This window comes from Rattus norvegicus, chromosome 10, assembly GCF_021556685.1.
Source record: "Rattus norvegicus strain SHRSP/BbbUtx chromosome 10, alternate assembly SHRSP_T2T, whole genome shotgun sequence".
NCBI classification, from domain to species: domain Eukaryota; kingdom Metazoa; phylum Chordata; class Mammalia; order Rodentia; family Muridae; genus Rattus; species Rattus norvegicus.
In genome coordinates, this window is record NC_141543.1 from 18,872,858 (window position 1) to 18,898,428 (window position 25,571).

Consider the following 25,571-nt stretch of genomic DNA (forward strand, 5'->3'; position numbering starts at 1 on the left):
GGGGACCGAACCCAGGGCCTTGTGCTTGCTAGGCAAGCGCTCTACCACTGAGCTAAATCCCCAAACCTGCTCCCAGTTCTTCTCAAACAGTTTGATTCAATTGTCTTGACCTCCTGAGCACTGGAACTGCAGGTGTGTGCCACAGCCAGCAACCTGGTTTATGCAGTCGCTGGGGAACCGAAGGCAGGGCTCTGTGCATACACGCAGTAGGCACCGCGCCGTTACAGATGTATTGGGGAACACATTGGCGGCAGGACGGAAGTGGACGCAGAAACTTTAACATTGGATAAGACGGGATCTGAGACTAGTGTTCTGAAGCATAATGTCACTGTACGGTGACTGAAGTCACACTGCAGCTGCTGACGTAATCATTGTGTATAGTTTCCATTTCAGTGGGGGCATCTGGGTGTTCGGAAGGCCAGTGAGCCTTTCCGGGAACAATCCTTCTTGAAAGGAGTTGCCTAGAGACCGAGTGAAGGGTAGCCAACAGGATAGAAGCTTCTGGAGAAGACAAATACCACAGGAGTTGAAAGGATCTCTTCACGCGTCCTGCTCCGGCCCAGTGCTGGATGCCCTTCTGCCTGCCCCATCTCTGAGAAGGCCCCTGGAGCCAAAGAACCAGGCCCATGACTGCCCTCTGGTGGACAGCAGTGGACATGAAGGCTCACTGTGGTTGGTGCAAGTGCCAGGCACACTATACAACCACTCTGCATCAATGAAGGACGAGGGTTGTAGATGATGCGATTCCTGGATCAGGAAGGGGAGGCCCAGAGGACCTCAGAGCATGAAGCAAGTAGGCTCTCTGTGCCCCGGAGCGGTGGAGGTGTGAGGACTCTCCCAAGGCTACAGGGTAGGTGTGGAGGCTGAGCCCCACCCCAGGGCAAGTCCTGAAGCCACATCAGCGCTGCAGTCACTCTTCCTCCTTCCTGGAGTGTCTGGCCCCAGCAAGTGTAGCATGGAGCTGGCCCTTGCCGTCATCCTATATACCCTCCTTCCTGGAGTCCTTCTGGGGAGCGAGGTCCTCACAACTGACTCTTACAGCCTGTCTACTCAGACGGGCAGAAGTTCCATTGACCTGGACTCAGGTACGGTGGGGACGGGGAGCGGGGCTTCATGAGGGTACGTAGGATGCGGGTTTTGTTACATGGGTGCTTTTCCGTTTGCTTGTTTTGTGTTTTTTTTTTTTTTTGTTGTTGTTGTTTTTTGTTTTTTTAAGTTTTATTCCGTTTCTTTTAGTTTTGAGTTCGGGTCTCACTGTAGCCCAGGCTGGCCTCCATTTTACTGCATAGTTGAACTCCTGATCTTCCTGACTCAGCCTTCAGGTGGGATTACAGGAAGGAGGCAGCAGAATCATAGGTTTGGTGGCAGACCCAGAGAGCTGTCTGATCCTGGCTCCTTCTGGCCTTATATTAGAAGCCAGGCACTGGGAACATCCTCTGGTCCCCACTGGTCAAGTTCCCAGGGACTGTGACAAATGAGGCAGGTTTGAGGGTACAGAGGAGGGCAGAATAGCCATGTGTTACCCAATCCTACCGATTTCTTGCAGTGTGTGGACGTCCCAGGGCATCAGGCCGCATCGTGTCAGGACAGAATGCCCAGCTGGGCCAGTGGCCTTGGCAGGTCAGCGTGCGGGAGGACGGGGTGCACGTGTGTGGGGGATCTCTGATTTCTGAGGACTGGGTGTTGACTGCTGCCCACTGCTTTAACCAGTGAGTGTCTCCCTGTGGGTCGTGTGGGCTGGGGTCAGTTGGATTTCCCTATGTTCCTTCCAGATGGCTTCATTTCTCCCTTGAACCACAGCCTCTGCCTACTACGGCAAGAGATGAGGCAGGGCCATGTCATTTTAGTGTCTCAGTTACCTGCCCAGGTTGTCTATCTGGCCCTGGTAGGCCAGTCACCTAATCTTATTCCCCAAAACTACCTCTTGGGTGGAGGGAATGGCTCAGAGGGTAAGAGGGCTTGCTGTACCAGCATGAGGACCTACCTGAGTTCAAATCCCCTGCCCAAGTTTGTGCAACAAGCTAAGTGTGGCCTATGCTTGGGGTGTATGTGGAAACAGGAGGCTCTCTGGGGATTGCTGACCTCCAGTATGGCCCTAGGTTATGTGGGAAACCTTGTCTCAAGCCAGGAGTGATGGAGTAGGACATCTGAGATTATCCTATGCTTTCTATATATGCACAAGAACATGTATGCCCACTGACACACAGACACGCAGACACACAGACACACATGGGGAGGTCGGGGGGTGGAGAGAGGGACAGGGAGAGAGAGAGAGAGAAAGAGAGAGAGAGAGAGAGAGAGAGAGAGAGAGAGAGAGAGAGAACACTTACTGAATCAGCCCTTGAGAACCCAAGGTCTTTGTGTACATAGATGGGCATAAGTGAAGTATGAGGTCATAGGGGTGTGAACGTGGGCACAGACATACCACAGTGCATGTGTGACAGGGTCAGGGGACACTCCCAGGGATCACTCCTTATCTTTCTTTCACTTTGCTTTTTTTTTGTTGTTGTTGTTTTAATTTTTTTATATTTTAAAAAAAATTTTTTTTTTTTGGTTCTTTTTTTCGGAGCTGGGGACCGAACCCAGGGCCTTGCGCTTCCTAGGTAAGCGCTCTACCACTGAGCTAAATCCCCAGCCCTATATTTTTAAAATTTATATGTATAGAGTGTTCTCTTTAATATATTTGTATAGAGTGTTCTGCCTGTAGGCTGGAGAGGGCATTAGGCCCCACGGTTTTGAGTCACCATGTAGTTGCTGGGAATTGAACTCAGGACCTCTGGAAGAGCAGTCGGTGTTCTTAACCTCTGAGCCATCTCTCCAGCCTTACTGTAAACATTCTTACACACTGACCCTTCTGTGTAGGTCCCAAGAGTCTAAGGGCTTGAATATACTGCTCAATAACCAGGTGACCTTTGAATGGGTGACTTGACTTTCCTAGCTGTGTTCCGCACCTGGAAAATGGAGGGAGTGATGGGAGACTTATGGTTCCAATGATCACTAATGGTGGTCTTTGAAGGAGGTGTTTGGCATTGTTTCCACGTGCTTAGCTCTCAGAAAAGCCCAGTGGCAGTATCACAGCCTCTGCCTAAAGACTCTTTCATTTTCTGACCTCCCCATTCTCCCAGGGACCAGCATCTGTCTGCCTACACAGTACTGCTGGGTACCATCTCCTCCTACCCTGAGGACAATGAGCCGAGGGAGCTGAGAGCTGTGGCCCAGTATATCAAGTACCCAAGCTATTCAGCAGAGGAGCACAGTAGTGGAGACATTGCCCTGTTGCAGCTGGCTTCACCCATCTCCTTCAATGACTACATGCTTCCAGTCTGCCTCCCGAAACCTGGAGACCCCCTGGATCCTGGCACCATGTGTTGGGTCACTGGCTGGGGGAACATTGCCACAAATCAACGTAAGGATGTTTGAAGCTGGTGGCAGGGTAGGGGGAGTATGGGAGGGCCAGTCTTTTTTTTTTTTTTTTTTTTTTGGTTCTTTTTTTCGGAGCTGGGGACCGAACCCAGGGCCTTGCGCTTCCTAGGTAAGCGCTCTACCACTGAGCTAAATCCCCAGCCCCATGGGAGGGCCAGTCTTGACACCTTCCCTAGAGCTAGTGCCCACCCTCAGACAGAACCCACATGGAGTCAATGCAAAGAACGCCCACCACAGAGGGGGCATTGAAACATTGTCACAACAGCTCCCCACAAGCTGGCTACTGCCAGCTTCCAGATGCCCTCCTGGCGTCTAGTAACCAGAAGGATGGTGTTACAGCCAGCCTAGCCTGCATCACAACCTTCCTGCCCTCCTTGCTGCCAAGGCCCTTGTGGACAGTGCTTGCCAGGGACTCATTTTTGTCTGGACAGCGCTCACTATCTAATGGGGTCCTGGTTCTTCCTCTGGTCAGTGAGTTCTCGAGAGTGCTGACCCAGTGGGGTTAATGCCGGAGGTACACAGCATGATGCTTTTAAAGGCTTTTCCATTTCATCTGCATGGTCCTCACCTCTGTTGTCATATCTGCAATCTCATCTTGCTTTTGTGTCCCGAGGTTGAGGGTAAATCAGATAGGTGGTCACTCTCAGTTCAGGAGACCAGAAACCTGCAATTAAGGTATTATCTGGGCTTCAAACCTTTCAGGGTTCTAGGGAGAGCCCCTCTTCCTCTCATCATCTGCCAGTGCTGTGTGATCCTGGGCTCTTCCTGCAATAATCCAGTCTTAGCCTTGGAGTTCACGCAGAACTCCACTGCTGTACGCCTCCCCATATCGCCTCTCTGTGTCTGTTAAGAGCCTGATCTGCCAGGTCGGGAATGTGAGGCCGTCTCTGTCTTCACCCTCGGGTACTACCATTGCAAAGCTTTCAGGGTTTCATGTAGGGAAACAAGGCCCTGATCAAAGAAGCAGAGGAAATGAGCCTGGTCACCGGGTTCAGTTAAACGCGTGGCGCTGGGAGGCGATGGCGTGTCCTCTTCTCCTAACTCTGCTCTCTCCCAACCCCAGCGCTCCCACCACCCTTCACCCTGCAGGAGTTGCAGGTGCCTCTTATTGATGCCAAGACCTGCAATACCTACTACCAGGAGAACTCCGTTCCCAGCACGGAGCAGGTCATTCTCGAAGATATGCTGTGTGCTGGTTTCGTGGAAGGCAAGAAGGATGCTTGCAATGTGAGTGAAGCCACAGACAGCGCCACCTTGCCAACAACCCCAGAGGGCAGGGTGTTCCTCTCCCTACCACAGTGAAACCTGGGCAGGGTGTTCCTCTCCCTACCACAGTGAAACCTTCCGGGGGCTTGGGCATCTTAACAATAGTAGTGTGCGAGTACACACACACACACACACACACACACACACACACACACAGAGAGAGAGAGAGAGAGAGAGAGAGAGAGAGAGAGAGAGAGAGAGAGAGAGAGAGAGAGCGAGCATAATCAGAGGGCTGGGAGGATGGTTCATTGTCTTCATCACAACCATGAGGAACTGAATTTGAGTTCTTAGCACCCATGTATTAAAAAAAAGTTAAAAAGCCAGATGCAGCCAGGCAGTGGTGGTGTACAACTTTGATCCCAGCGCTCAGGAGGCAGAGGCAGGTGAATCTCTGAGGTTGAGGCCAGCCTGGTCTATAAAGGGAGTTCCAGGACAGCTAGGGCTACACAGAGAAACCCTGTCTTGGAAAAAAAAATGAAGAAGACTTGTAGATTAGTACAAGTCTATGACCCCATAGTGGGGGTGGGTAGAGTATCAGAGACAGGCAGGTTCCAGGGCTTGCTGGCCAAGCCAGGCTAATCGAAATGCACGTTCCCAAGTTCAGTGAGAGACTAGGTGGGGACATGCAATGCTGACCTTTGGTGCCTACATGCACACACAGAATGGCACACACCTCTCTCTCACATGCCTCACCTCTGTCAAATAAAATAAAATAAATTATGACCAGAGAGCTGGGGTGCGTGAGTGAGTGAGTGGTAAAGTGTTTACCAAACGTTTGAAAGGCCTTGGGCTCCACCCTCAGCAGAGTTTAGGTAGGGGGAGAGAGAGGGGGGGAGGGAGAGGGACAGGGAGGGGGAGGGGGAGGGGAGGGGCAGGGAGATATTGAATAACTGTGATTTTACTTCTATCCTGAAAGTTTTCTTTTGGGACCAGATTCCATCCCTTTCCTCGCTGATAACACTAGAAGCCTTTGACTTCATTTTCTGCAGGAGCAGGGCCACGTTCGAGCTTGCCTGGTTTTATCCTTTCTCGTTTGCTCTACCACACACCCCGACTGCCAAATACGTCTTGAGTGTTTCTTCCAAGAGACATTTTAGATAAAATCAAACAAGCTGAAGGGAGAAGCAGTCAGCCGCTCTGAGGGGGCCTCCCGCTCTTGGCTCTGAATGTGCGGCTGCCGCAGGAGTTCTTATTTTATTTAGACACTAGGTCAAGTGTCCCATCTGCTGGGGACCACTGCTTCCTTCAGTTCTCAGAGCACCCATCCCTGAGACCTTCTAGAAACTCCCAATTCCATGATCCTGTCTAGTATGATGAAGAGAGACTGCCTTGGAGAACTTCAACCTGTGCTTTCTACCGGTGTGGCGAAGGTAACATGCTCAGGCCACCCCAACACCTGTGTATTCTTTCTTTCTCCTCAGGGTGATTCCGGAGGTCCCCTGGTCTGTGACGTTAACGATGTCTGGATCCAGGCAGGGGTGGTGAGTTGGGGATCCGACTGTGCTCTGTCCAATAGGCCGGGCGTTTACACCAATGTCAGCGTCTACATCTCATGGATTCAGAACACAATGTGGAATATACCCACAGAAGGAAAAAATTTCTCCCCAAGCCTTTCAAGCACCCCACTCTCGGGCCTGTTGCTCTTTCTCACGTCCCTCAGTAGCGCCTTCCTCCTCCTGGGGCCCTAACCTGCAGCCTCATCACCTCAGCATCTATATCCGGAACTTTTACCCTCCATCTGCTTCCAGGCTAGCATGGCTTCTCCTAGGGACCCCCTTCCTGTGTCCTTCTTGCACAGCTACCTGAAGACAAGCACCCCATCCATGCTCTGCCCTTTAGGGACCCCCTCCTCACCCCACAGAAGCCTCCTAACTCCCACATCACTAAGACCCTTGGGACTGACAGCTAAGCTCTGGTCTCCTAGCCCCTGTGGACCCCAAGCTGCCTCTCACATCCTGTTGGTTTCCAGGGGCAGAGGGCAAGAGTCTTCCTTGCCTCTCCCTCCCGGGTGGAGCACAGTCTGCAGCCACCTTTCAGGGTATCCTTTGGTGGCTTCTGTGACTGGGCTGGTCTTTCTATAGTGTACCTGTGTCTGAAACAATAAAGACTGGATCCAACAGCACACACTATCCCACTGCATAGTTCCTCCTGCATTTATGAGCTTCAGCCTCCTCAGGCACCCAGAGGGGTGCTCCTACATGCCTCCCACATAAGCAGGCATCACCCATACAGTGTCACCAGATTCTTGTCACTCCTGTGCACACAACGCTCTCGGCCCCACTGCTTGGAAGCAGGAAAACGAAGATTCGGGAACTCCGGCTTGTCCAGGTTCTCAGCTTAGCTTCCTTGCTTGTAGGGAAGGTCCTGGGGCCATTGGCAGGACTGGGGTAATATTAGGGTCACATGTAAGACATGGGGTCACTTACGGGTACGACGTAAATCCTAGAGGCCATTGGTAGGACCAAAATGATTCTCGATATTACCGGCAGGCGTGAAGCCCAATCACTGGGTTATGAGCAGGGCTGGTAGTAGGTTGGACCTGTGGCTCCTGGGCTGGGTGGACCAGATGTCAGCTCACACTTCTAGGTGCAAATAGTTTGGGTGTGGTGCCAAGCTGGGGTTGTTTTCAACCTCTGTCCTTTGTGTCCTATCCCACAGGCCTGGAAACTCCCTGGGTGCATAATAGTTCGCTGGAGGGCAGCACCCTGGCTGTAGCCCAGGCAGAGCCTCCCAAGGAAAGGAGCGGGAAAGAGGTGGGGACACACTAATCATGTTTGAGTGGGAGCTTCAGCCTGTCCCAGGACACCCCCTGTCCCACAGGTCCCCTCTGGCTCAGTTCCACTTTCGCTACTTTTGCCTGTGTTGGCAGGATTGTCAGCCTTTGGAACTAGCTCCAGCAGACAGGAGTGGGGATTGCAGTGGTGGTGGAGAAGGGGTGGTGCTGGCTGGTCCTTAGGTGGGACATCATGTCCCACGTGCACAGCATCCCGCTGAGGTAAATGGTTCACACCTGTCTCCAGATCAGTCCTTCAGTCAGCCAGTTACCGTGGTCAGATATGACCATGGTGTGGTTCCCCGTATTCCTGAGTCTCCTTCACCTGGGCTGCCTCTCCAAACACTGTGCTCCCAGCTGGGGTATATCAGGGAGGTGTGTGGACCTCTTTCACTCACTCACTCCTCTCTCTCTCTCTCTCTCTCTCTCTCTCTCTCTCTCTTTCTCTCTCTCTCTCTCTCTCTCTCTCTCTCACACACACACACACACACACACACGACTCTCACGCACTGTGCAGCTAGGACATGGCCTCTGACTGTCACTGTCCACTTTTGCAGGAGCCCCATGGAGTGGCAGCCTAATGAGGCAGAGTAGGGGGGTCAGGGAAGAAAATCTAATCCCCTCAGAGGGAGCTGGGGACAGCCAAGGCTCTTCTGAGCTTCAAAGATCCTGCCTCAGGCTTCTAAAGAGTGCCAGTTGTACAGCGGTCTGAGGGCCACTGAGGGAGCCCAGGCAAGGCCATTCCTGATTCCCTTGGCCCTAGGAATGCTGACAACCTGTGTGCTTTCTTTTCCTCTTCTATCCCCTCCATCCTTTCCTCCACCATCAACCCCTCCATCAGCAAGCACACGTCGCCCACAGGTGGCTCAGGACAGCAATCAATCACCAGGGGGCTCGCTCTGGCTCTTGAGCTCTGTGGCTGTAGAGTAATGGCTCATAGGGGTCTCTAGCATTCACTTTTGTTAAGATCAGGGTGCAGAGGGCCCTGCTGAGGAGATGCCACCAGCACAGGGACCTGAAGGGCCAGTTCTGTAGCTGTCTCAGGATAGTCTGTGGCCCCCTAGTGGCTGGGGCAGATGCAGATTTCAGTGTAAAAGGATGGTCTAGGGCCAGAGAAGGGAGTCGGCTGGGCTGGGCAAGGTTGCTGAGGCAGTAGAGAGGCACAGTGCGACATCTCAGTGCGTAAAGGCACTTGTCACTAAGCCTGATGGCGTCACGTTGATCCCTGGGAGCCACATCGTAGGAGCAGACAATGTTCATAAGTTGTTCTCAGACCTACACATCCACACACACACACACACACACACACCCCACTCCATAAATAAACACACACACAAAAACAAGCACGCCAGTCCATATTCAATACGCACATACACACACAGACACAGACACACACACCACCCCATAAATACACAGAACCCCCATATACACACACATATGCACACACCACCCCCCCCACACACAAGCACACCACCCCATACACACACGTACACACACCATCCAATACACACACACACAGACACACACACACAGACACAGACACACACACATACACAGACATACACACACAGACACACACACTCACACACACACCCCCCACTCCATAAATATATACACACACACACAAACACAAGCACGCCAGCCCATATACACATGTGCACACAATTCAATACACACACACACAGACACAGACACACACACCACCCCATAAATACACACAACCTCCCCATATACACACATATGCACACACCACTCCATACACACACACACACACACACAAACACAAGCACACTACCCCATACACACACGTACACACACCATCCAATACACACACACAGACACACACACAGACACACACACATACACACACATACACACACTCACATACACACACAGACAGACACACACACCACCCCATAAATACACACAACTCCCCATATACACACACATATGCACACACCACCTCATATACACACACACACACACACAAACACAAGCACACCACCCCATACACACACGTACATGCACCATCCAATACACACGCACACAGACACACACACCCAGACACACACATACAGACACACACACACGTACGCAGACATACACACACATACACACAGACACACACATATATACACACATACACACACATACTCTCATACACACACAGACACACACAGACACACACAGACACACACATATATACACTATACACACAGACACACACACACCACCCCATAAATTCACACAACCTCCATATACATACACATATGCACACACCACCCCATACACACACACACACACACACACACACACACACACACACGCAGACATACAGACACACACAGTATAACAACAACAACAGAAGCTTGGACAGCCTTAGAGGTCAGTTAGGGACCTGGGGCCCAAGCAACCCCTTGGGCTGTAGTCAGGTCAGGACTGTGTCCCAGTGGGCAGGTGGCGCTGTGCCTGGGTGGCGACTGTGTCTGTAGCAGCAGGGAGTACACAGAGACTGGCTGAGACACGAATGCTAGGGTGTTAAGGGACAGAAAAAGAAAATCTTGCTCCTTTACCATCTCATAAACCCAGTCCCCTAACCAGCTGCTGCCTCAGGACTCATTCTGCCCCTGAGTGACCTGGCCAGCTCCTGTGCCCACTGGGCCTTTCTTGGCAGGAGTGACTGAGCACAGCATGTGAAGCTCTGGAGATTCTTGGCCATGTTGCCACACTAGCACCTCCTGAGGTCACCTTTTGGGAACACTCCCTGCAACACCTCCTGGTGGGGTCTCTGGCTGATTGCTTCTGCCTTCCCTCCAGATTTAAGGCTCAGGACTCCCAGGTAACAGAAATGTCTGGAGGGAGCCCCTGAAGGTAGTGCTGGGCAATTCGCCAGTGTCCCAACCCACTGTGTCCTGGAGGCGACAGGGCTCAAGACACACAGAGAGACACCACACAGGTGCAGACCCTGAGACTATTAATCGTTTATTTTCTGAGACAAGCTTTCTTCATTATGTTGCTCTGGATGTCCTGGAACTCACTATGTAGACCAGGGTAGCTTTGAACCCACAGAGATCCGTCTGCTGGGGTTTAAAGTATGAGCCATCACCCTGTCAATGATGGTTAATCTTAACATTTACCTTGGCGGGCTTAAGGATCATCTAGGTTGGGCTGAAGAGGTGGCTCAGTGGTTAAGAGCACTGACTGTTCTTCCAGAGGTCCTGAGTTCAAATCCCAGTCACCACATGGTGGCTCACAACCATCTGTAATGGATCTGACGCCCTCTTCTGGGGTGTCTGAAGACAGCTACAGTGTACTCACATATAATAAATAAATCTTAAAAAAAAAAAAGGATCATCTAGGTTATAGATAGCAAATGTGTTTCTGGGTGTGTCTCTGAGGGTGTCTCCAGAGATAATTTGATCTCTAGGATTCTGATGCAAGGAAAGAAACAATCTCTTGATAGATTTATAACATGTTGGCATTATCAGGAGATAGTAAGAATAGATGTGGTGATTTGAACAGGCATGGCCCCCACGGGCTTCTGTGTTTGAATAGGTGGTCCCCACTTAGTAGAAATGTTTGGGAAGGATTAGGGGGTGTGGCTTTCCTGGGGGAGGTGTGTCACTGGGGGTGGGCCTTGAGGTTTCAAAAGCCCACACCACTCCCAGTTAGCTCTCTCTGCCTGTGCTTGTGTCTCAAGATGTGAACTCTCAGCTGTTACTCGACCACCATGCCTCCATGCCTGCTGCCATCTCCTGTCACAGGTCATGGACTCTATCCCTTTGAAACTCTAAGCCCAAATAAACTCCTTTTCCTATAGACTGCCTGGGTCATGGCATCTTAGCACAGTAATAGAAAACTAACTGAGACCATAGGTGAGTTCTAGCAGGAGGAATTATATTACTGGGGCACTGTCTTTGGGGTTGTATCCTGCCCTGTCCTTCTCGCCCCTCCCCTTTTCTGCTTTCTGACCTCCATGATATGAAGTGTTGGGCTTTCCCATACCTTTCCTGCCATCCTTTAAAGTGTGAGCTGACATAAAGCCTCCCTCTCTCAGGTTTCATTGGGTATTCTGATTATAACAACAAGAAGCTGACTAATACAGACCTCCTCCAGTGGTCACAGGTCTCCCTTTTGTACACTTTTCTTGACCTCCAGACATCAAAGTTACTAATTAATTAATTTACTTATCATTGAGTATGTGTGTGCATGGTGTTCTGGGGATATATATATATATATATGTGTGTGTGTGTGTGTGTGTGTGTGTGTGTGTGTGTGTGTGTGTCACAGCTCAGTGTGAAGGTCAGAGGACAACATTTAGCAGGTTAGTTTTCCCCTTTTATCCATAGGTTGCTTCCAGGGATCAAACTCAGACTAAAAGGCTTTCTCAAAGTTTGTCAAAGGGATTTTCAAACTTCATCACGGTTTAATCTAGGGGAGGCTAGAGCAGTGGCTATGCTTTTGCAGAGAACCCAAGTTTCGTTCCCAGGATCCACATGCAGCTCCAGAGGATCTAATTCCTCTGGCCTCTCAGGACACCTACATGCACATACACACACCCCTGGCTCCCAACATACATACATAGTTGTACAAAATCTTTAGGGGCTGGAGAAATGGCTCAGTAGTTAAGAGCACCCGCTCTTGCAGAAGACCTGGGTTCATATCCCGGAACCCCACTTGCTTCTCACAGCCATCTCTAATGTCAATTCCAGGGGACCTGACGACTCCTTCTGGCTGCCACTGGTTCTGTATACTCACGTGTTGTGCTTGCACGCAAGCAGGCAAAACATTTTAAAATTAAAATGTAAAATCTTTTGCTTTTAATCACATGTATGTGTGTGTGTGCCCACGGAAGCCAGAAGGACTGGAGCTAGTGTTACGGGGAGTTGTGAGCTGCCCAACACGTGTGCTGGGAACTGAACCTGGGTTCTTCTGGAAGGGCACTATGTGCCGCCTACCACTGAGCTATCTGTCCAGCCCGGTAAAATAAATAAGCCTTAAAAGTATTTAATTCATATATAAGAAAGCAGAAAGAAGAATATCTGGGGAGAAGGAAACAGAATAACAAGAAGGAGAGGGCGCCTTGGCGCAAGCACAGCAGGCTGGCCCTGGTGTTGTGGGCGCTCGTGAGCTGGCCCCGCCCCTTGCCAGCTAAGGCTGTTCAGGGCAGTGCTGGAGAGCTCCCCCTGGTGGTGTGGGGGCAGGACAGCTGGCAGGCTGACCAACTAGCTATCACTCAGGCCCAGATCCAGGGCTTTGAGTTGGCCCACCCCAACATCCACCCATCTAGGAACTGCTGGAGAACATGGAAGAAACAGTCCTGCTGGTTCAACCCCGCAGGACCTCTATGACACGCGGCAACAACAGGGTATCTAAGAGTTGGCCCGATGAGGATCCTGTATGGATTGCGTAGTGACAGAGTTGAGCCCGAACGGGGTTCAGGTTCCAAAAAAGAGATGTGTAGTCAGCGTGGGAAGGAGACTGACACCACCTGAGGATGAATCAGGAGAGCGGTGTTTATTGGGGGAGGGAGGAGGCTAACTCTTTTGTACGCTGTGATTGTGTAACGGCTTAGCCACGTGTAATATTGAAAGCAGACTTAATGATTTCAAGAGATGCGTGACCCTGTCACAGATTGTTTTTTTCTTTTTTCTTTTTTCTTTTTTTTCTGGAGCTGGGGACCGAACCCAGGGCCTTGTGCTTGCTAGGCAAGCGCTCTACCACTGAGCTAAATCTCCAACCCCCGCAGATTGTTTTTAACCTATTTTGGCCCTATTTTCAACATCCAGAATGAAAGAGGCCATCAACTCGATTACAGTGTTTATCTCTGAAGCAAAAACAGGAAGTTCAGCAAACATCTAAGTCCCTTTTGTTCTCTGAGGTCCAGGACCTCACCAGGTACCCGTTTACATGTTCCCCTGCGTGGTCTCAGCCTCTGTGGTCAGGAGAACCAGGCATTGAGTTCTGAGAAACAAACTCATCCGAGCAATTTCCACTCCTCAGGGCGCCATGCAGGTTTGCACCGTGCAGCACAATAGCACTGAGCTGTTTCCTAGTTGGGCTCCTATGTGCCTTGGTCTGACAATATGGCCCGTTCTCCTCACGCACTCCCCAAAGGGAGGTCCTGACATCTTACTCTTTTTCCAGTATGCCGAGCCATCCTGATTCCTTCAGAGTATGCTCCTGTGTATGGCAGAGGGGGATCAAGTCAATATAACTTAACAGGACCTGCTCCTTGTGGGACAGATCAGACCGTGCCATTCATCCTGTAAGTCTCGTACCCAGGGAATCAACTGTGAGCACTGTTCTGTACTTATTAACTGATCCCTTGTCCTCAACTGCCAGGTCCTCAGACTTGGTCCATTGTTTCTCTGGTTTGTGCTTTCGTCCTTGGGACTAGGTGTACCCGAGAGTTTCTGGCAGCATCTCTCCGTTAATAAATCTTTAACTTCTCTGTTTTTGGTGCAAACAGGGGGGGCACTATGGGGAGAGGCAGAGTCATCATTCTGTATGGTTCCAGGATGGTGGGGATCTTTTCTAAAGAATTATCTTGTTTAGAGAGACTGCCGCTGTATGTGAACACATGCTCCACCAAAGCCCATAGAAAACCCCCAAAGGAAAAGCATAAGGCGTCTATCTCTCTCATAGCGCAGAGTGAGGATTGTCAGGCAGAAGTAAAATGGTGCTGGAGAGCTGTAGTCCTTGACGTCCATCTGCTGGGTCTTTGTCAAGCAGCAGTGCTCCACGTGGTCCGAGTCAGTGAAACGGAAGCCAGAGGCCACCAACCAGGCTCACCGTAATGAACATTTGAACGGAAAGATCTGTGGACAAAAGAGTATGACACACTGTATACACACAGCTTACAGGGCAAGATGTTGTTGTTGTTGTTCTTGTTGGTTTTTATTTTAATTTTAAGTTTTTGTTTTATTTTGAAGGGAGGTTGCACAGGACAAATACAAATGGATGGGAGATGAGTGGGATTGGGGTGCACTCTGGGAAAGTCACAGAGAATCAGTAAAAAGTTTTAAAATAGGAGAAGGGGTAACCACAAGATGAACGTCATGTGTTTCCATTCAAGTGGAATCTAAATTTAAATGCTCTACTATTTTCTAATTAAGAATATTTGTGTCAGTTTTTTGCCTGCATGTATGCATATATGTATGTGTGTATGTATGTATATATGTGTATGTATATATGTATGTGTATGCATTTATGTATGTGTGTATGTATGATGTGTGTATGTTATGTATGTGTGTATGAATATGCATACATGTTTATGTGTATGTGTGTATTTATGTATATATGTGTGTATATGTTATGTGTTTATGAGTATGTATGTGTTTATGCGTATGTATGTGTGTATGTGTGCATTTATGTATGTGTGTATGTATGATGTGTGTATGTTATGTGTATATGAGTATGTATGTGTTTATGTGTATGTATGTGTGTATGTGTGCATGTATGATGTGTGTATGTTATGTGTATATGAGTATGTATGTGTTTATGTGTATGTATGTGTGTATGTGTGCATGTATGTATGTGTGTGTATGTGCAGCACATACATGTATCAGAGGTCAAATCCCCTGGACTTAACCTATGTTTGTAAGCTTCCCTGTGAGTGTTGGGGGCCAAACTGAGGTCCTTGGCAAGAGCAACAAGTGCTCCTCACTGCTGAACCTTCTCTCTCTAGCCCTCCACTGCTGTTTGTAATTTGGAAGGGGACCAGTGGGAAGGAGCGGAGAGAGAAGACCAAGGGAGAATATGCACAAAGCACAACCATGCACACGGGATGGAAATGTCGACACTGCCTACTGCTTGTATAATAGTAAAGAAATTAATTGAAAGATGAAGATGAAAATAATTTAACCCAGACCGTCAGCCTGGGCCTGTTCACTGAAGCAGTCAAGATACTGGCTCAGCAGGGACATCTGTCAACCGACACAGGGTCAAGTCTGTGGTGCAGATGTGTGACTGGATTATCATTCAGTCACAAATAGAACAGGGTCCTGTCCTTTGCAGCAATGTGGGTGAGACTGTAGGACACTGACTGAGTGAATTAAATCAGACACAGGATAAATACCAAGAGCTGAGGCCCCTAGGTTCATCTCATCCAATAAAACAAACCCTAAACAAAACTCAAACACCACAAAGGTTGAGTCAGGGAGGTGCCCAAGAAGAGGATGGCGGAGAGAGCAGTGAGCGGTAGGGGCCCAGGGTAGAAAGAGAAATTTCTAAAGAACCAAAGCATGGGGGGTGAGCTATGGGCAACAGCCACTGGTTGTTTCAGAACAGTAGAGAGAATATCCCTGGCACAAAGAAACAATGAATGTTTGACGGTGTGGGTTTAACCGTTTCACCTAATCTGATCGCTGCCCATTGCTTATGTGTGCTAATACCATGCTAGCCAGGCATGGTACTGTGTGCCTTAAATCCTTGATTTTGCCTCTATGATATGGACACGCAAAGGGTTTTTTGCCTGCATGTATGCACATATGTATGTGTATGCAGGCGTGAAGGCACATGTGTGCACACACACACTCACTGTTGTTGTAAAAATATATATAAAAAAAGTACTGTTGGAGTCTGGGGCTGTGGGCCATCAAAGTTAAGTCTGACCTAGTCTTCATTGGAGATTGGTTCCTAGCCAGGAATTAAGATGGGAACCCTTGTGACCGGTAAAGATATCCCCCCCATGGGTGAAAGTTCCTGAAGACCTGAAAGATCCAGAAGTATTCCAAGTCCACACGCTGGTGCTAAAATCTCTGGCCCCCGGGGATCTCGAATGCCTCACATCGGGCCATGTTTGAACAGAAGATTCTGGAATCTTCCGGACTTACGGAGGTCTTAATTTATGGCTCTTGAAACCACTAGCTTCGGGCTAAATGGATGCTTCAGTCCGTGGCTGAGAGGTACCGCCTGTGCCAGGAAAGAGGAATGCTCAAGCTGGAGGAAGCCATGAAGACCCTGGAACTGGGCCAGTGTTTGGAGTGAAGCCAGTGTCCAGTCAGCCTGACTCCCACCTGCACACACACAGATTGAGCTGTGGCCAGTGTTTGGCTCTGGCGTGGTTTTTAACTTTGTTATATCCTTTATAGTCTAACGAGATATTCCTGGATCCCCATTGTGAGTTCTGATGAGAATATCTCTTTTTCCAAGGCTGTTATTCTAACGAATTTAAAAAAAAAAAGTATCGTTGTCTTTTACCCCACCAGGTCCGCACCGCAGTGCCCCAAGATATCTGCTAGATATCTTGGTGGAAACACATCCCAACTTCGCCGCAGTGGCCCAGTGTCTCCAGCTGCCGCATACTTTCCTATACTCAAACCCTCACATAAAAGAATACACAACTGGGGCTGGAGAGATGGCTCAGCGGTTAAGAGCACCCGACTGCTCTTCCAGAGGTCCTGGGTTCAATTCCCAGCAACCACATGGTGGCTCACAACCATCTGTAAAGAGATCTGATGCCCTCTTCTGGTGTCTGAAGACAGCTACACTGTACTTATATATAATAAATGAATAAATCTTTAAAAGAAAAAAAAAGAATACACAACACACTTATCTTAGATCCAATTGATAAGCTATAATTGCCCACTTAAACATATAAAGGGATTTAGATCAGTGGTTGAGCGCTTGCCTATCAAGCGCAAGGCCCTGGGTTTGGTCTTCAGCTCCGGAAAAAAACAAAACAAAAAAACATATAAAGCCCGGTACCATCCATCCCTTAAGAAAGAACATTGATAACAACCGGTAAATACACAGAGCGAGATCTTTACGTCATCCTCCATTGTCCTGCCACGGCTTCTCGGCCTCCCTCCTCCTCTCTTCGTTCCAGTCTCCTCCTCTTCCTTCAAACTTCTCTCCCGCCCATCTTTCCTTCTCATCCAATGATAGACACCCATCTTTCCTTCTCATCCAATGACAGGCCTCCTTCTATCTTGTACCTGCCCCACCTGTGACATCATCCCACAACTCACAAGCAATTTGTTTTTTTAAAGAGAAAATAAACTGAACATGGTGGCGTATGTGTTTAGTCTCAGCAATCAAGAGGCGGAGGCAGGAAGATCAGTGTGTCTTCAAGATCAACGTGTTCTACAGAGAGTTCCAGAACAGCCAGGGCTATGCAGTAAGACTCGGCCTCAAAAACAAAACAAACGGGGCTGGGGATTTAGCTCAGTGGTAGAGCGCTTACCTAGGAAGCGCAAGGCCCTGGGTTCGGTCCCCAGCTCCGAAAAAAAGAACCAAAAAAAAAAAAAAAAAACCAAAACAAACAAAATGCACCCCAAAAAATAAACAAAACAAAAAACCCCCAAACCAAACAAACCCCGCAAAAAAGGAGAGAATAAATGTCTAATTAAAATCTTTCTCTCTGCTGGGTGGTGGTAGCACGCACCTTTAATTCCAGCCAGGATGCGGGCAGATCTCTGTGAATTCCAGGCCAGCCCGGTCAATGCTACACAGAGAAACCATGCACGGAAAAACAAAACAGTACACAAACAAAAATATCCCTTTATATGTTTTAAAATCTTTTGAGAGTCTTTACATATGTACGTGTGTGTGTGTGTGTGTGTGGTGTGTGTGTGTGTGTGTGTGTGTGTGTGTGTGTGTAAGGAAATTCCAGAAGGCACATGTCTGTAAACCTACTGAGGAAGCTCTGGCCCGAGGACCATAAACTTGAGTCCAGTGTGGGATGCAAAATAAATCAGTCTCAAAACAAACAAACAAACAAATCCCAAAACCAACCAAACAAAAAACCAACGACTAAGACAACGAAGATAGAGAACGAGAAAAAAGAAAAGTAAATACATTTTAAATGATGCAGCAAGGAGAGGAGGAAGGCTATTAAAGAGAAGCTTGCCGCCAGCCGGTAGCCTAAGCCGGCAGGACTCAAGGATTGCCTGCTAAGGGAGAAAGCCCGGCACCTCATTTTCGTCACAAAGTCCTGTGAAGGAGTAAGTTCTTGGTTGATCCTAACAGGGATAGGCCTCAGAAGTGCTCATGAACCTTCCTGAGGGGACCTCTGGCTAAGTTTGATCCTGGAGGAAGTCGTGGGCAGGGGACAGAGGGCAACAGGGGAGGCAACCCGCATCCCCTGAGCTCAGATGACCCAAGGACTGCTCCGGTTGGTACACTAAGGTGGCTGCGCCATATCAACAGCCTTAATGGATGCCCTGGAAGACAGTGTTAGGGCACCATAGTCCCCAAAACAGCCCTGGGGCCTAGGGATCTGCGTCTTCTCCAGAGAGGGCGCGGGCCTGGCGTAGCAGGAAGTAAGAGGGGGCGCCAGGTGGCCGGAGAGGTGGCCATGAGCGCGCGGGGCAAGACGTTGGTGCCACTGCTGGTGGTTGTGGTGGCGGTGGAGGTGACCTTACAGTCAACCTCTTCGCATGTGAAACCCGTGGATCCCGAGAAACCCGGTGAGCTGCTCTTAAGGGTACTGTTGGGGGACTGGGGACAGTGCCAGGCCGTGATGGGGAAGTGAAGGTGAAGTGTCACTTATTCTCTCCCTTCCACCCAGAACTGCAGGAAGCCAACCTATTGTCAGGTAAGGTGCTCAGAACGTGTTTCCTGCACCGTGGGCCTGAGGCGGGGGTGCACCTCAAGTACTCCTCTCCTTTGCCCCAGGATCAAGAACTCAGCTGTGTTTGATAGTAACTCACACCCTCGGCGCCGCGGTGGGGGAGGGGGGTTGGGGATTGGCGCACACTAATCACGCGGGGGAGTGTCCCAGCAGATCCTCAGGAAGCCCCTCCCTTCGCTAAAAAGGTGTCAGTGGCGGGTGGGAGGGAAAAAAATCTGCGCTGTCTGATCCTCCTCTCAGGACCCTGCGGTCACAGGACCATCCCTTCACGTATAGTGGGTGGCGAAGAGGCCGAGCTTGGCCGCTGGCCTTGGCAAGGGAGCCTGCGTGTATGGGGCAACCACTTATGTGGCGCAACTTTGCTCAACCGCCGCTGGGTGCTTACAGCTGCCCACTGCTTCCAAAAGTGAGTCTGGAGTCAAACCCTGGCAGCTGAGGGGTGGGAAAGTTAGTATAGTAACCTTGGCCCTGAATTTGACACCTGGGTAAGCATTTTAGTGTAGCCTCAGGAGTAGCTGTGATGGGTTAAATCGGTAAGATTTTACATTAATGCCCCTGGAGGGAACCCTCTTCCAGTTATTCTAGAATGTTCTTTTAGGACATTCTCATTCCCTTTGAGTGTTTTGACTGCTCTTCCTCTTTCTTCAAGTCCTTCCCAAACATCCCCACACTAGTTTCCACGTTTGCTCAGCTCCTTTGGGGACTACACAAGGGGCTCGCCTTCTGTCTTTAGGACTGCGCCAACCGATGACAAGACCACTGGGGTAACCTCTCTTCTGCTCCTTCACTCGCAGTACCCGGGAGCAAGGATTGAGCTGAGCTCAGGAGGCTTGAACTGCACTCTCCTTCTCTGGCAGGGACAATGATCCTTTCGACTGGACAGTCCAGTTTGGCGAGCTGACCTCCAGGCCGTCTCTCTGGAACCTACAGGCTTATTCCAACCGTTACCAAATAGAAGATATTTTCCTGAGCCCCAAGTACACGGAGCAGTTTCCCCATGACATAGCTCTGCTGAAGCTGTCATCGCCTGTCACCTACAGTAACTTCATCCAGCCCATCTGCCTCCTGAACTCCACATACAAGTTTGCGAACCGAACTGACTGCTGGGTGACCGGCTGGGGGGCTATTGGAGAGGATGAGAGTGAGGTTGGGTACAGACGGGTTGGGGAGAGAGGCACTACCCTATTCTTCCACATTAGCCCTACCCCTTCCTCCCTGGGTTCTGGGAGCCCCTCTCGCTCACTCAACATTTTCTTGTTTATTTTCCTTACTTCTGCCTACAAGGAGGACAGGAGCCAGTCCTTTCCTTCCAGACAGGAACTCAGAGGTGCCAGGGAGGCCTGAAGAGGCAGGGACCCCATAGGGCCTGTAGCATGGCTTCCACAACATTGCTTCTATGAACCTCCAGTTTCAGCAGGCACCAGTCCTAAGTGAGCGGCAGGAAACCCTGCTCCATCCTCCACAGTTCCAACTGTGCACTCTCCTCCAGTCTTGGCTCGCCACTGGACTCTCTTTGGCCGTCCATAAGGGTCTAATCAAGCACCTCCCTGCAGCTCAGCAGGGACTCTTACACAAAGACCCCACCCTCAGCCCAAGAAGCACTGAGAACAGTTTCCCTCCAGGGAAGCCTGGGGCATGTCCTTTGTGCCTGGAGTGACCTGGCTCAGTTCTCTCTGACCTGGTCCATCTCTACAATGTCCCCTAACAAGAGTATTAGCAATAGATTCAGATCCTTTCCTACAAGTCATGTGGTGACACTGTTGCAGGATTGGGGACCCTGGTGCATCAAGGCAACAGCATAATTTGTTTTAAACTCCATTTTAACATTTTTTTTATGTATATGAGTGTTTTGCCTGCAGGTGTGTGTGTCTCAGATCCCCTAGAGCCGTGAGTTGCTATACGGGTGCTGGGAGTTGAACCTGGGTCCTTTGGAACCAGCTCCCCAGCCTAAGAGTATAATTTTAAGAAAGGGATTTAAAGTATTTGATTTGATTTGTATGCGTGTGAGCACATCTCGGTGATGTGCATGTGTGTGCAGATGCCCACAGAGGACAGAAGAGGGATCCCCAGGAGCTGAAGTTAGGGGTGTTTGTGTGTGAGCCTCTCAGTAATGCTGGGATCCTAACTCCAGTCTTCACAATTGAGAAAATGCTCTGAACTTCTGAGCCATCTCTCCAGCCCCCTTTGGAGGGATCACAGCTATTTATTTTGTTTTAAGAAACATTTATTTTAAAAGGGTAAAGGGGCAGGCAGCAGTGGCACCATAAATCCAGTACTCAGGAGGCAGAGGCAGAGGCAGAGGCAGGAGGCAGGAGGCAGGAGGCAGGAGGCAGGAGGCAGGAGGGGCAGGAGGCAGGAGGCAGGAGGCAGGAGGCAGGAGGCAGGAGGCAGGAGGCAGGAGGCAGGAGGCAGGAGGCAGGAGGCAGGAGGCAGGAGGCAGGAGGCAGGAGGCAGGAGGCAGAGGCAGAGGCAGAGGCAGACTGATCTCTGTGAGTTCGAGGCCAGCCTAGTGTACAGAGTGAGTTGCAGGACAGCCAGAGCTACACAGAGACACCCTGTCTTGGAAAACAAACAAAACAAAACAACAAAAATGTATGTGTGTTTATGGGCTTAAGTGTATGTATGTATGTATAACACACATGCATGAAATACCTGCAGAGGGCAGTAGAGGGCGTCAGCTCCCCTGAAACTGGAGCTGCAGGTGGTTGCGAGCCCCTGTGGGTACTGGGAACTGAACCCATGCTCTCTGAAAGAGCTGTAAGCACTCTTTATGGCTGACTGTCTCCCGTCTCCCCCGGCCAGTGTTTTGTGTGTGGTGTGGGTGCAAGTTCATGTAATGGCCCACATGTGAGAGTTTCCTCTCCTTTTACCATGCGGGTCTTGAGGATCAAAATTAGACTTGATGGTAAGGGCCGTTACCCACTGAGCCATCTGGTCTGTGCATTTTTACGACCACTTTCTAGCTGAGGAAATTAAGAGTGTTATGGGAAATGTCAAAGGCCCCAGAACTAGTAAGAGGAGGTGAGGCCAGGTTCTATGGCTCAGACAGCATAAGGGAATTCCCCAAGGCCATACAGCTGGAACTGGCCGGGAGAATAGAGAACTCAAGGGTCAGTCTGCCTGTTTGACCTCAGACCATTTCCTTCTCCTAGAAGGGTGAGCCTAGGGCCCATTCCCAGCCTGCTTTGCTGCCCCCTCCCAGGTGCAGAACAGATGGACATGGTGGTGGGGTTGTCTCCTTGAGCCCCAGTTTTATTCTTAGTCTTGGTGCGCATGAGGCAAGTAGCACACCTCTGGTGTGAATATACTTCCGTTCACCCCGAAACCGGGGGGAAGCTTTGCTTTGCTGCACGCTAGCTGGGACACTTTGAACAAGACCCTTAGCTGAACTGTGCCTCGGTTTCCTCTTGTGTTAAGTAGATAGCAATCTTGCTGGCTTGGTAGAACACTTCTGAGGTCTGAGATCTTAGAGGACAGGAAACAGCCACTGTAGCTCTTGTCATCCTCTGCAGAGTTGGCAATGCCTGGAGCCCAGACTTAGGGCTCCAACGATGTGAGTTCACACTGTAAGTTGACAGTTCCCTTGTGCATGCTAGTAATGGGGCTCTCCCTCAGAACTATTCTTTAAATTAACGTCTCCTGATATGTTGTATTCCAGAGTTGCTTTAGGGCTCTTGGCTCAGGCCTAAGGACATCCCAGAAGGAAAGAGCACCACAGAGCTGCTTTCCCTGGTCCCTGGGTGTCTCTGCAGGATTTGGCTTGCCCCATCCACTCCAGCTCCTTCCCCTGTACATAACTTGCTTGCCAGCTTAGACAGTGACTTCCTGTACATTCTACACCCAACCTCAGTGGGGGGCATCGACAATGCTTCCATCCACCGAGTCCTGTGATACTGTTGATTGCCTGTGACGTTAGCCTGGGTCTGCGACTGGGAGCCATTGACAGTGATGTCTCAGGCACAGTAGGTGCCCCAGGACACCCCTGTCCCCATACCCTATGCCATTTCTTCCAGGCGAAGAGAATCCAGGAGTCTATCTCTTCTGTCTTCCATCCCCCACACAGGTCTGCCACTTCCCAACAACCTCCAGGAAGTGCAGGTAGCTATCATCAACAACACCATGTGTAACCATTTGTTCAAAAAGCCAGACTTCCGAATAAACATCTGGGGAGACATGGTTTGCGCTGGCAGTCCTGAAGGCGGCAAGGATGCCTGCTTTGTAAGTGTCACCTTGCATTACCATGCTCTTCTGGGCCCAGTACCTTACCATCCCTGGCTCCAACTTCCTCCCAGTGGAGGTTTCATAGAAGACCTCATTTCATCTCAGGATTTAGACCATGGCCCCACTTTGCAGATGAGGAAACTGAGGGCCCACTGCTGTCAGGGCAAGGAGTAGGATACTCACCCAGTCTGCCAGCCCCACAGCAACCCCTGTGCCCTAGCGCCTCTCCTGGTCCCACTTGTCACCCTCCAGGCCAAGCTTACCTATGCTGCTCCTCAGGGTGACTCAGGAGGACCCTTGGTCTGCAACCAGGATACAGTGTGGTATCAGGTCGGAGTTGTGAGCTGGGGAATAGGCTGTGGTCGGCCCAATCGCCCTGGAGTCTATACCAACATCAGTCATCACTACAACTGGATCCGGTTGACTATGATCCGAAACGGGATGCTCAGGCCTGACCCAGCCCCCCTACTGCTGTTTCTTACTCTGGCCTGGGCTTCTTCCTCTCTGCTGAGGCCTGCCTGAGCCTTCGTGTGTAAAGCAGGGCACCTGTGGGGTCAGGCTGTTTCTTTTGTATCTCGTTTGCTAATAAACACATTGATAGTTTCCTATCTTTCCTTGAACTTGGGTCGGCCTCCTGTTGAACCCAAGACCTCTATCTAAACCCTACAATCTTGACCCAGATGCATTTACCAAGCTTTGGTTGCAAACAGTAGCACTGTCTCTGTTTAATGCAAATGCAGAAATCACTATTTGTGGCTGGGTGTGGTGGCAGGTACCTGTAACTCCAGAACACGGGAGACCGCTGCAGGGGACCCTGCATCTTCTGCAAAGACCAGCACCTGGGGGAGTGAGTGGGCGTGGTCTCTGCTCCTAATAGCACAAGCTGGGTTCCCTCAGTACACATAATGGGAGCTCTGCAACCACGTGGTGGCTCACGAGCATCTGTAATGGGGATCTGATGCCCTCATCTGTCATGCAGGCATACATGCAAATAGAACACTCATACGTAATCAAATATGTAATACATGAATAATTAAAAAAAAACAGTGAAAGGGGGCTGGTTCAGTAAGTCTTGCTGTTTTCTTTTTTTTTTTTTTGGTTCTTTTTTTTCGGAGCTGGGGACCGAACCCAGGGCCTTGCGCTTCCTAGGTAAGCGCTCTACCACTGAGCTAAATCCCCAGCCCCTGCTGTTTTCTTTTGAGATATGTTCTGAGGTTCTCTGTTCACCTCTTCTTCCTGGTCCTGGAATCACAGCACCCACAAACCTCATCTTTTGTTGATGAGGGGCCAGCACTGTACCAACACAGGATGCACCCTCAGACTTTTTGGGACCTGATCTCACAGCACTGGAACCGGTGCTCTGGGGAAAAGTGTGCGGCGTTCAAGCCTTATAGGGGCAAAGCCAAGGTATTCCGCCCTCTGTTCTGCACTGCAGTGTCTAAGAGCTGAAGGAGGATGAAGGAAGGCGACAAGATGGACATGAACTGAAGTCTCTAGGACATTCTAAGAGGTTCCCTGGCTAGGCATCCTCACTCTGACCCATCAACCATGTTTAAACGAGGGCCTGAAGTGACAGGAAAACCGGAAATCCCTGCTGTGTGACCGGAGTAGCCTCCTGCATGTCTATCTCTCACCATCAGGGGGCAGCCACGGGCCTGGCGTATTTACATCCTCTAGTTAATTTCTTGAAAAGTTGGTGAGAGGGCACAGGGGCCAGCTAAGTGGAGAAGAGGCTCAAGGGAACATGTCAAAAACAAACGGCAGGTCACAGCTACCGAGCGACCCCTTTGTGCATGGTCAGGAGCCAGTGGAGCTGCTGGAACACGGGGAAGGGCAGCCAGCAAGAAGTAGCTTTTCTAACTAGAGACGTCTGTGGGAGGGAGGCCGAGAGCTGGGGTCTAGAGGTGGGATGGGGCGGGCGGGCCTCACGATGGAGAAGATGGTGGCCCGGACAGGGGCAGAAGTCTGAGGGACCCTCAGTGGATGGGAATGTTGGTGGTGAGTTGGGACGTGGGAATAGATACATTAACTAGAACAAGGCTTCCGTAACTTTCTGAACTTTTGACCTTTGACTCTTTTTCCCTAAAGAGGGTGGTGCTTTTTTTTTTCTTTTTAAGAGCTCTATCTATCCTGTTAAAGTTATGTGTATGCATGTGTATCCATGTGTGGTTATGTACATCGGAGGACAGTTGTATGTAGAAGCCAGAAGAGAGTGTTGGATCTCCAGGGCCTGGAGTTATACACAGTTTGAAGGTACTACCATCGGACGGAAGTGCTGGGAATCGAACTTTCTTGACTGGAAGAGCAATG

At 50.1% G+C, this 25,571-nt stretch overlaps 2 protein-coding genes, 1 long non-coding RNA gene and 1 pseudogene across 11 annotated transcripts; 3 read left to right on the plus strand and 1 right to left on the minus strand.

Moving 5' to 3' along the window:
* On the plus strand, positions 1-6,818 carry Prss32 (protease, serine, 32). Of its 2 annotated transcripts, none has more exons than XR_015630503.1 (5): positions 1-1,085; positions 1,547-1,709; positions 3,126-3,442; positions 3,565-4,650; positions 6,111-6,818. XR_015630503.1 is itself a non-coding variant. In NM_001106983.1 (5 exons), the coding sequence occupies exons 1-5, from the start codon at positions 956-958 to the stop codon at positions 6,375-6,377; spliced, it is 1,005 nt and encodes a 334-aa protein (NP_001100453.1). In that variant the 5' UTR covers positions 710-955; the 3' UTR covers positions 6,378-6,803. The 2 variants fall into 2 exon arrangements, 1 of the variants encoding a protein (NP_001100453.1); NM_001106983.1 differs by having other exon boundaries at positions 710-1,085; positions 3,126-3,406; positions 4,487-4,650; positions 6,111-6,803.
* Positions 6,819-13,270: 6,452 nt separating this feature from the next.
* Positions 13,271-17,311, minus strand: LOC120095044 (uncharacterized). The gene is made up of 2 exons (XR_015631471.1): positions 17,208-17,311; positions 13,271-14,283 (listed from the first exon to the last, which is right to left on the minus strand). It is a non-coding gene; the product is annotated as an uncharacterized LOC120095044 (long non-coding RNA).
* On the plus strand, positions 16,054-16,511 carry LOC148002782 (developmental pluripotency-associated protein 5A pseudogene; annotated as a pseudogene).
* Positions 17,312-18,405: 1,094 nt separating the features above from the next.
* Prss21 (serine protease 21) lies at positions 18,406-23,869 on the plus strand. Of its 8 annotated transcripts, none has more exons than XM_087572660.1 (7): positions 18,406-18,876; positions 18,978-19,004; positions 19,281-19,446; positions 19,690-19,804; positions 19,898-20,181; positions 23,104-23,258; positions 23,541-23,864. In XM_087572660.1, the coding sequence occupies exons 4-7, from the start codon at positions 19,788-19,790 to the stop codon at positions 23,781-23,783; spliced, it is 699 nt and encodes a 232-aa protein (XP_087428786.1). In that variant the 5' UTR covers positions 18,406-18,876; positions 18,978-19,004; positions 19,281-19,446; positions 19,690-19,787; the 3' UTR covers positions 23,784-23,864. The 8 variants fall into 8 exon arrangements, 4 of the variants coding, with proteins under 4 accessions (XP_087428786.1, XP_087428785.1, XP_087428784.1 ...); XM_087572659.1 differs by having other exon boundaries at positions 18,428-18,876; positions 23,514-23,864; XR_015630721.1 differs by lacking the exon at positions 19,690-19,804 and adding an exon at positions 20,325-20,470 and having other exon boundaries at positions 18,459-18,876; positions 23,514-23,864.
* The last annotated feature ends 1,702 nt before the right edge of the window (positions 23,870-25,571 follow it).

Coding starts and splice junctions, on each gene's coding strand:
- Prss32 (NM_001106983.1), top strand. CDS start 956: ATGGAGCTGGCCCTTGCCGTCATCCTATATACCCTCCTTCCTGGAGTC. Junction 3,407..4,486: donor GAACATTGCCACAAATCAAC/GTAAGGATGTTT, acceptor TCCCAACCCCAG/CGCTCCCACCACCCTTCACC. Junction 4,651..6,110: donor GCAAGAAGGATGCTTGCAAT/GTGAGTGAAGCC, acceptor CTTTCTCCTCAG/GGTGATTCCGGAGGTCCCCT.
- Prss21 (XM_087572658.1), top strand. CDS start 18,765: ATGAGCGCGCGGGGCAAGACGTTGGTGCCACTGCTGGTGGTTGTGGTG. Junction 20,182..23,103: donor GGCTATTGGAGAGGATGAGA/GTGAGGTTGGGT, acceptor TCCCCCACACAG/GTCTGCCACTTCCCAACAAC. Junction 23,259..23,513: donor GCGGCAAGGATGCCTGCTTT/GTAAGTGTCACC, acceptor GTCACCCTCCAG/GCCAAGCTTACCTATGCTGC.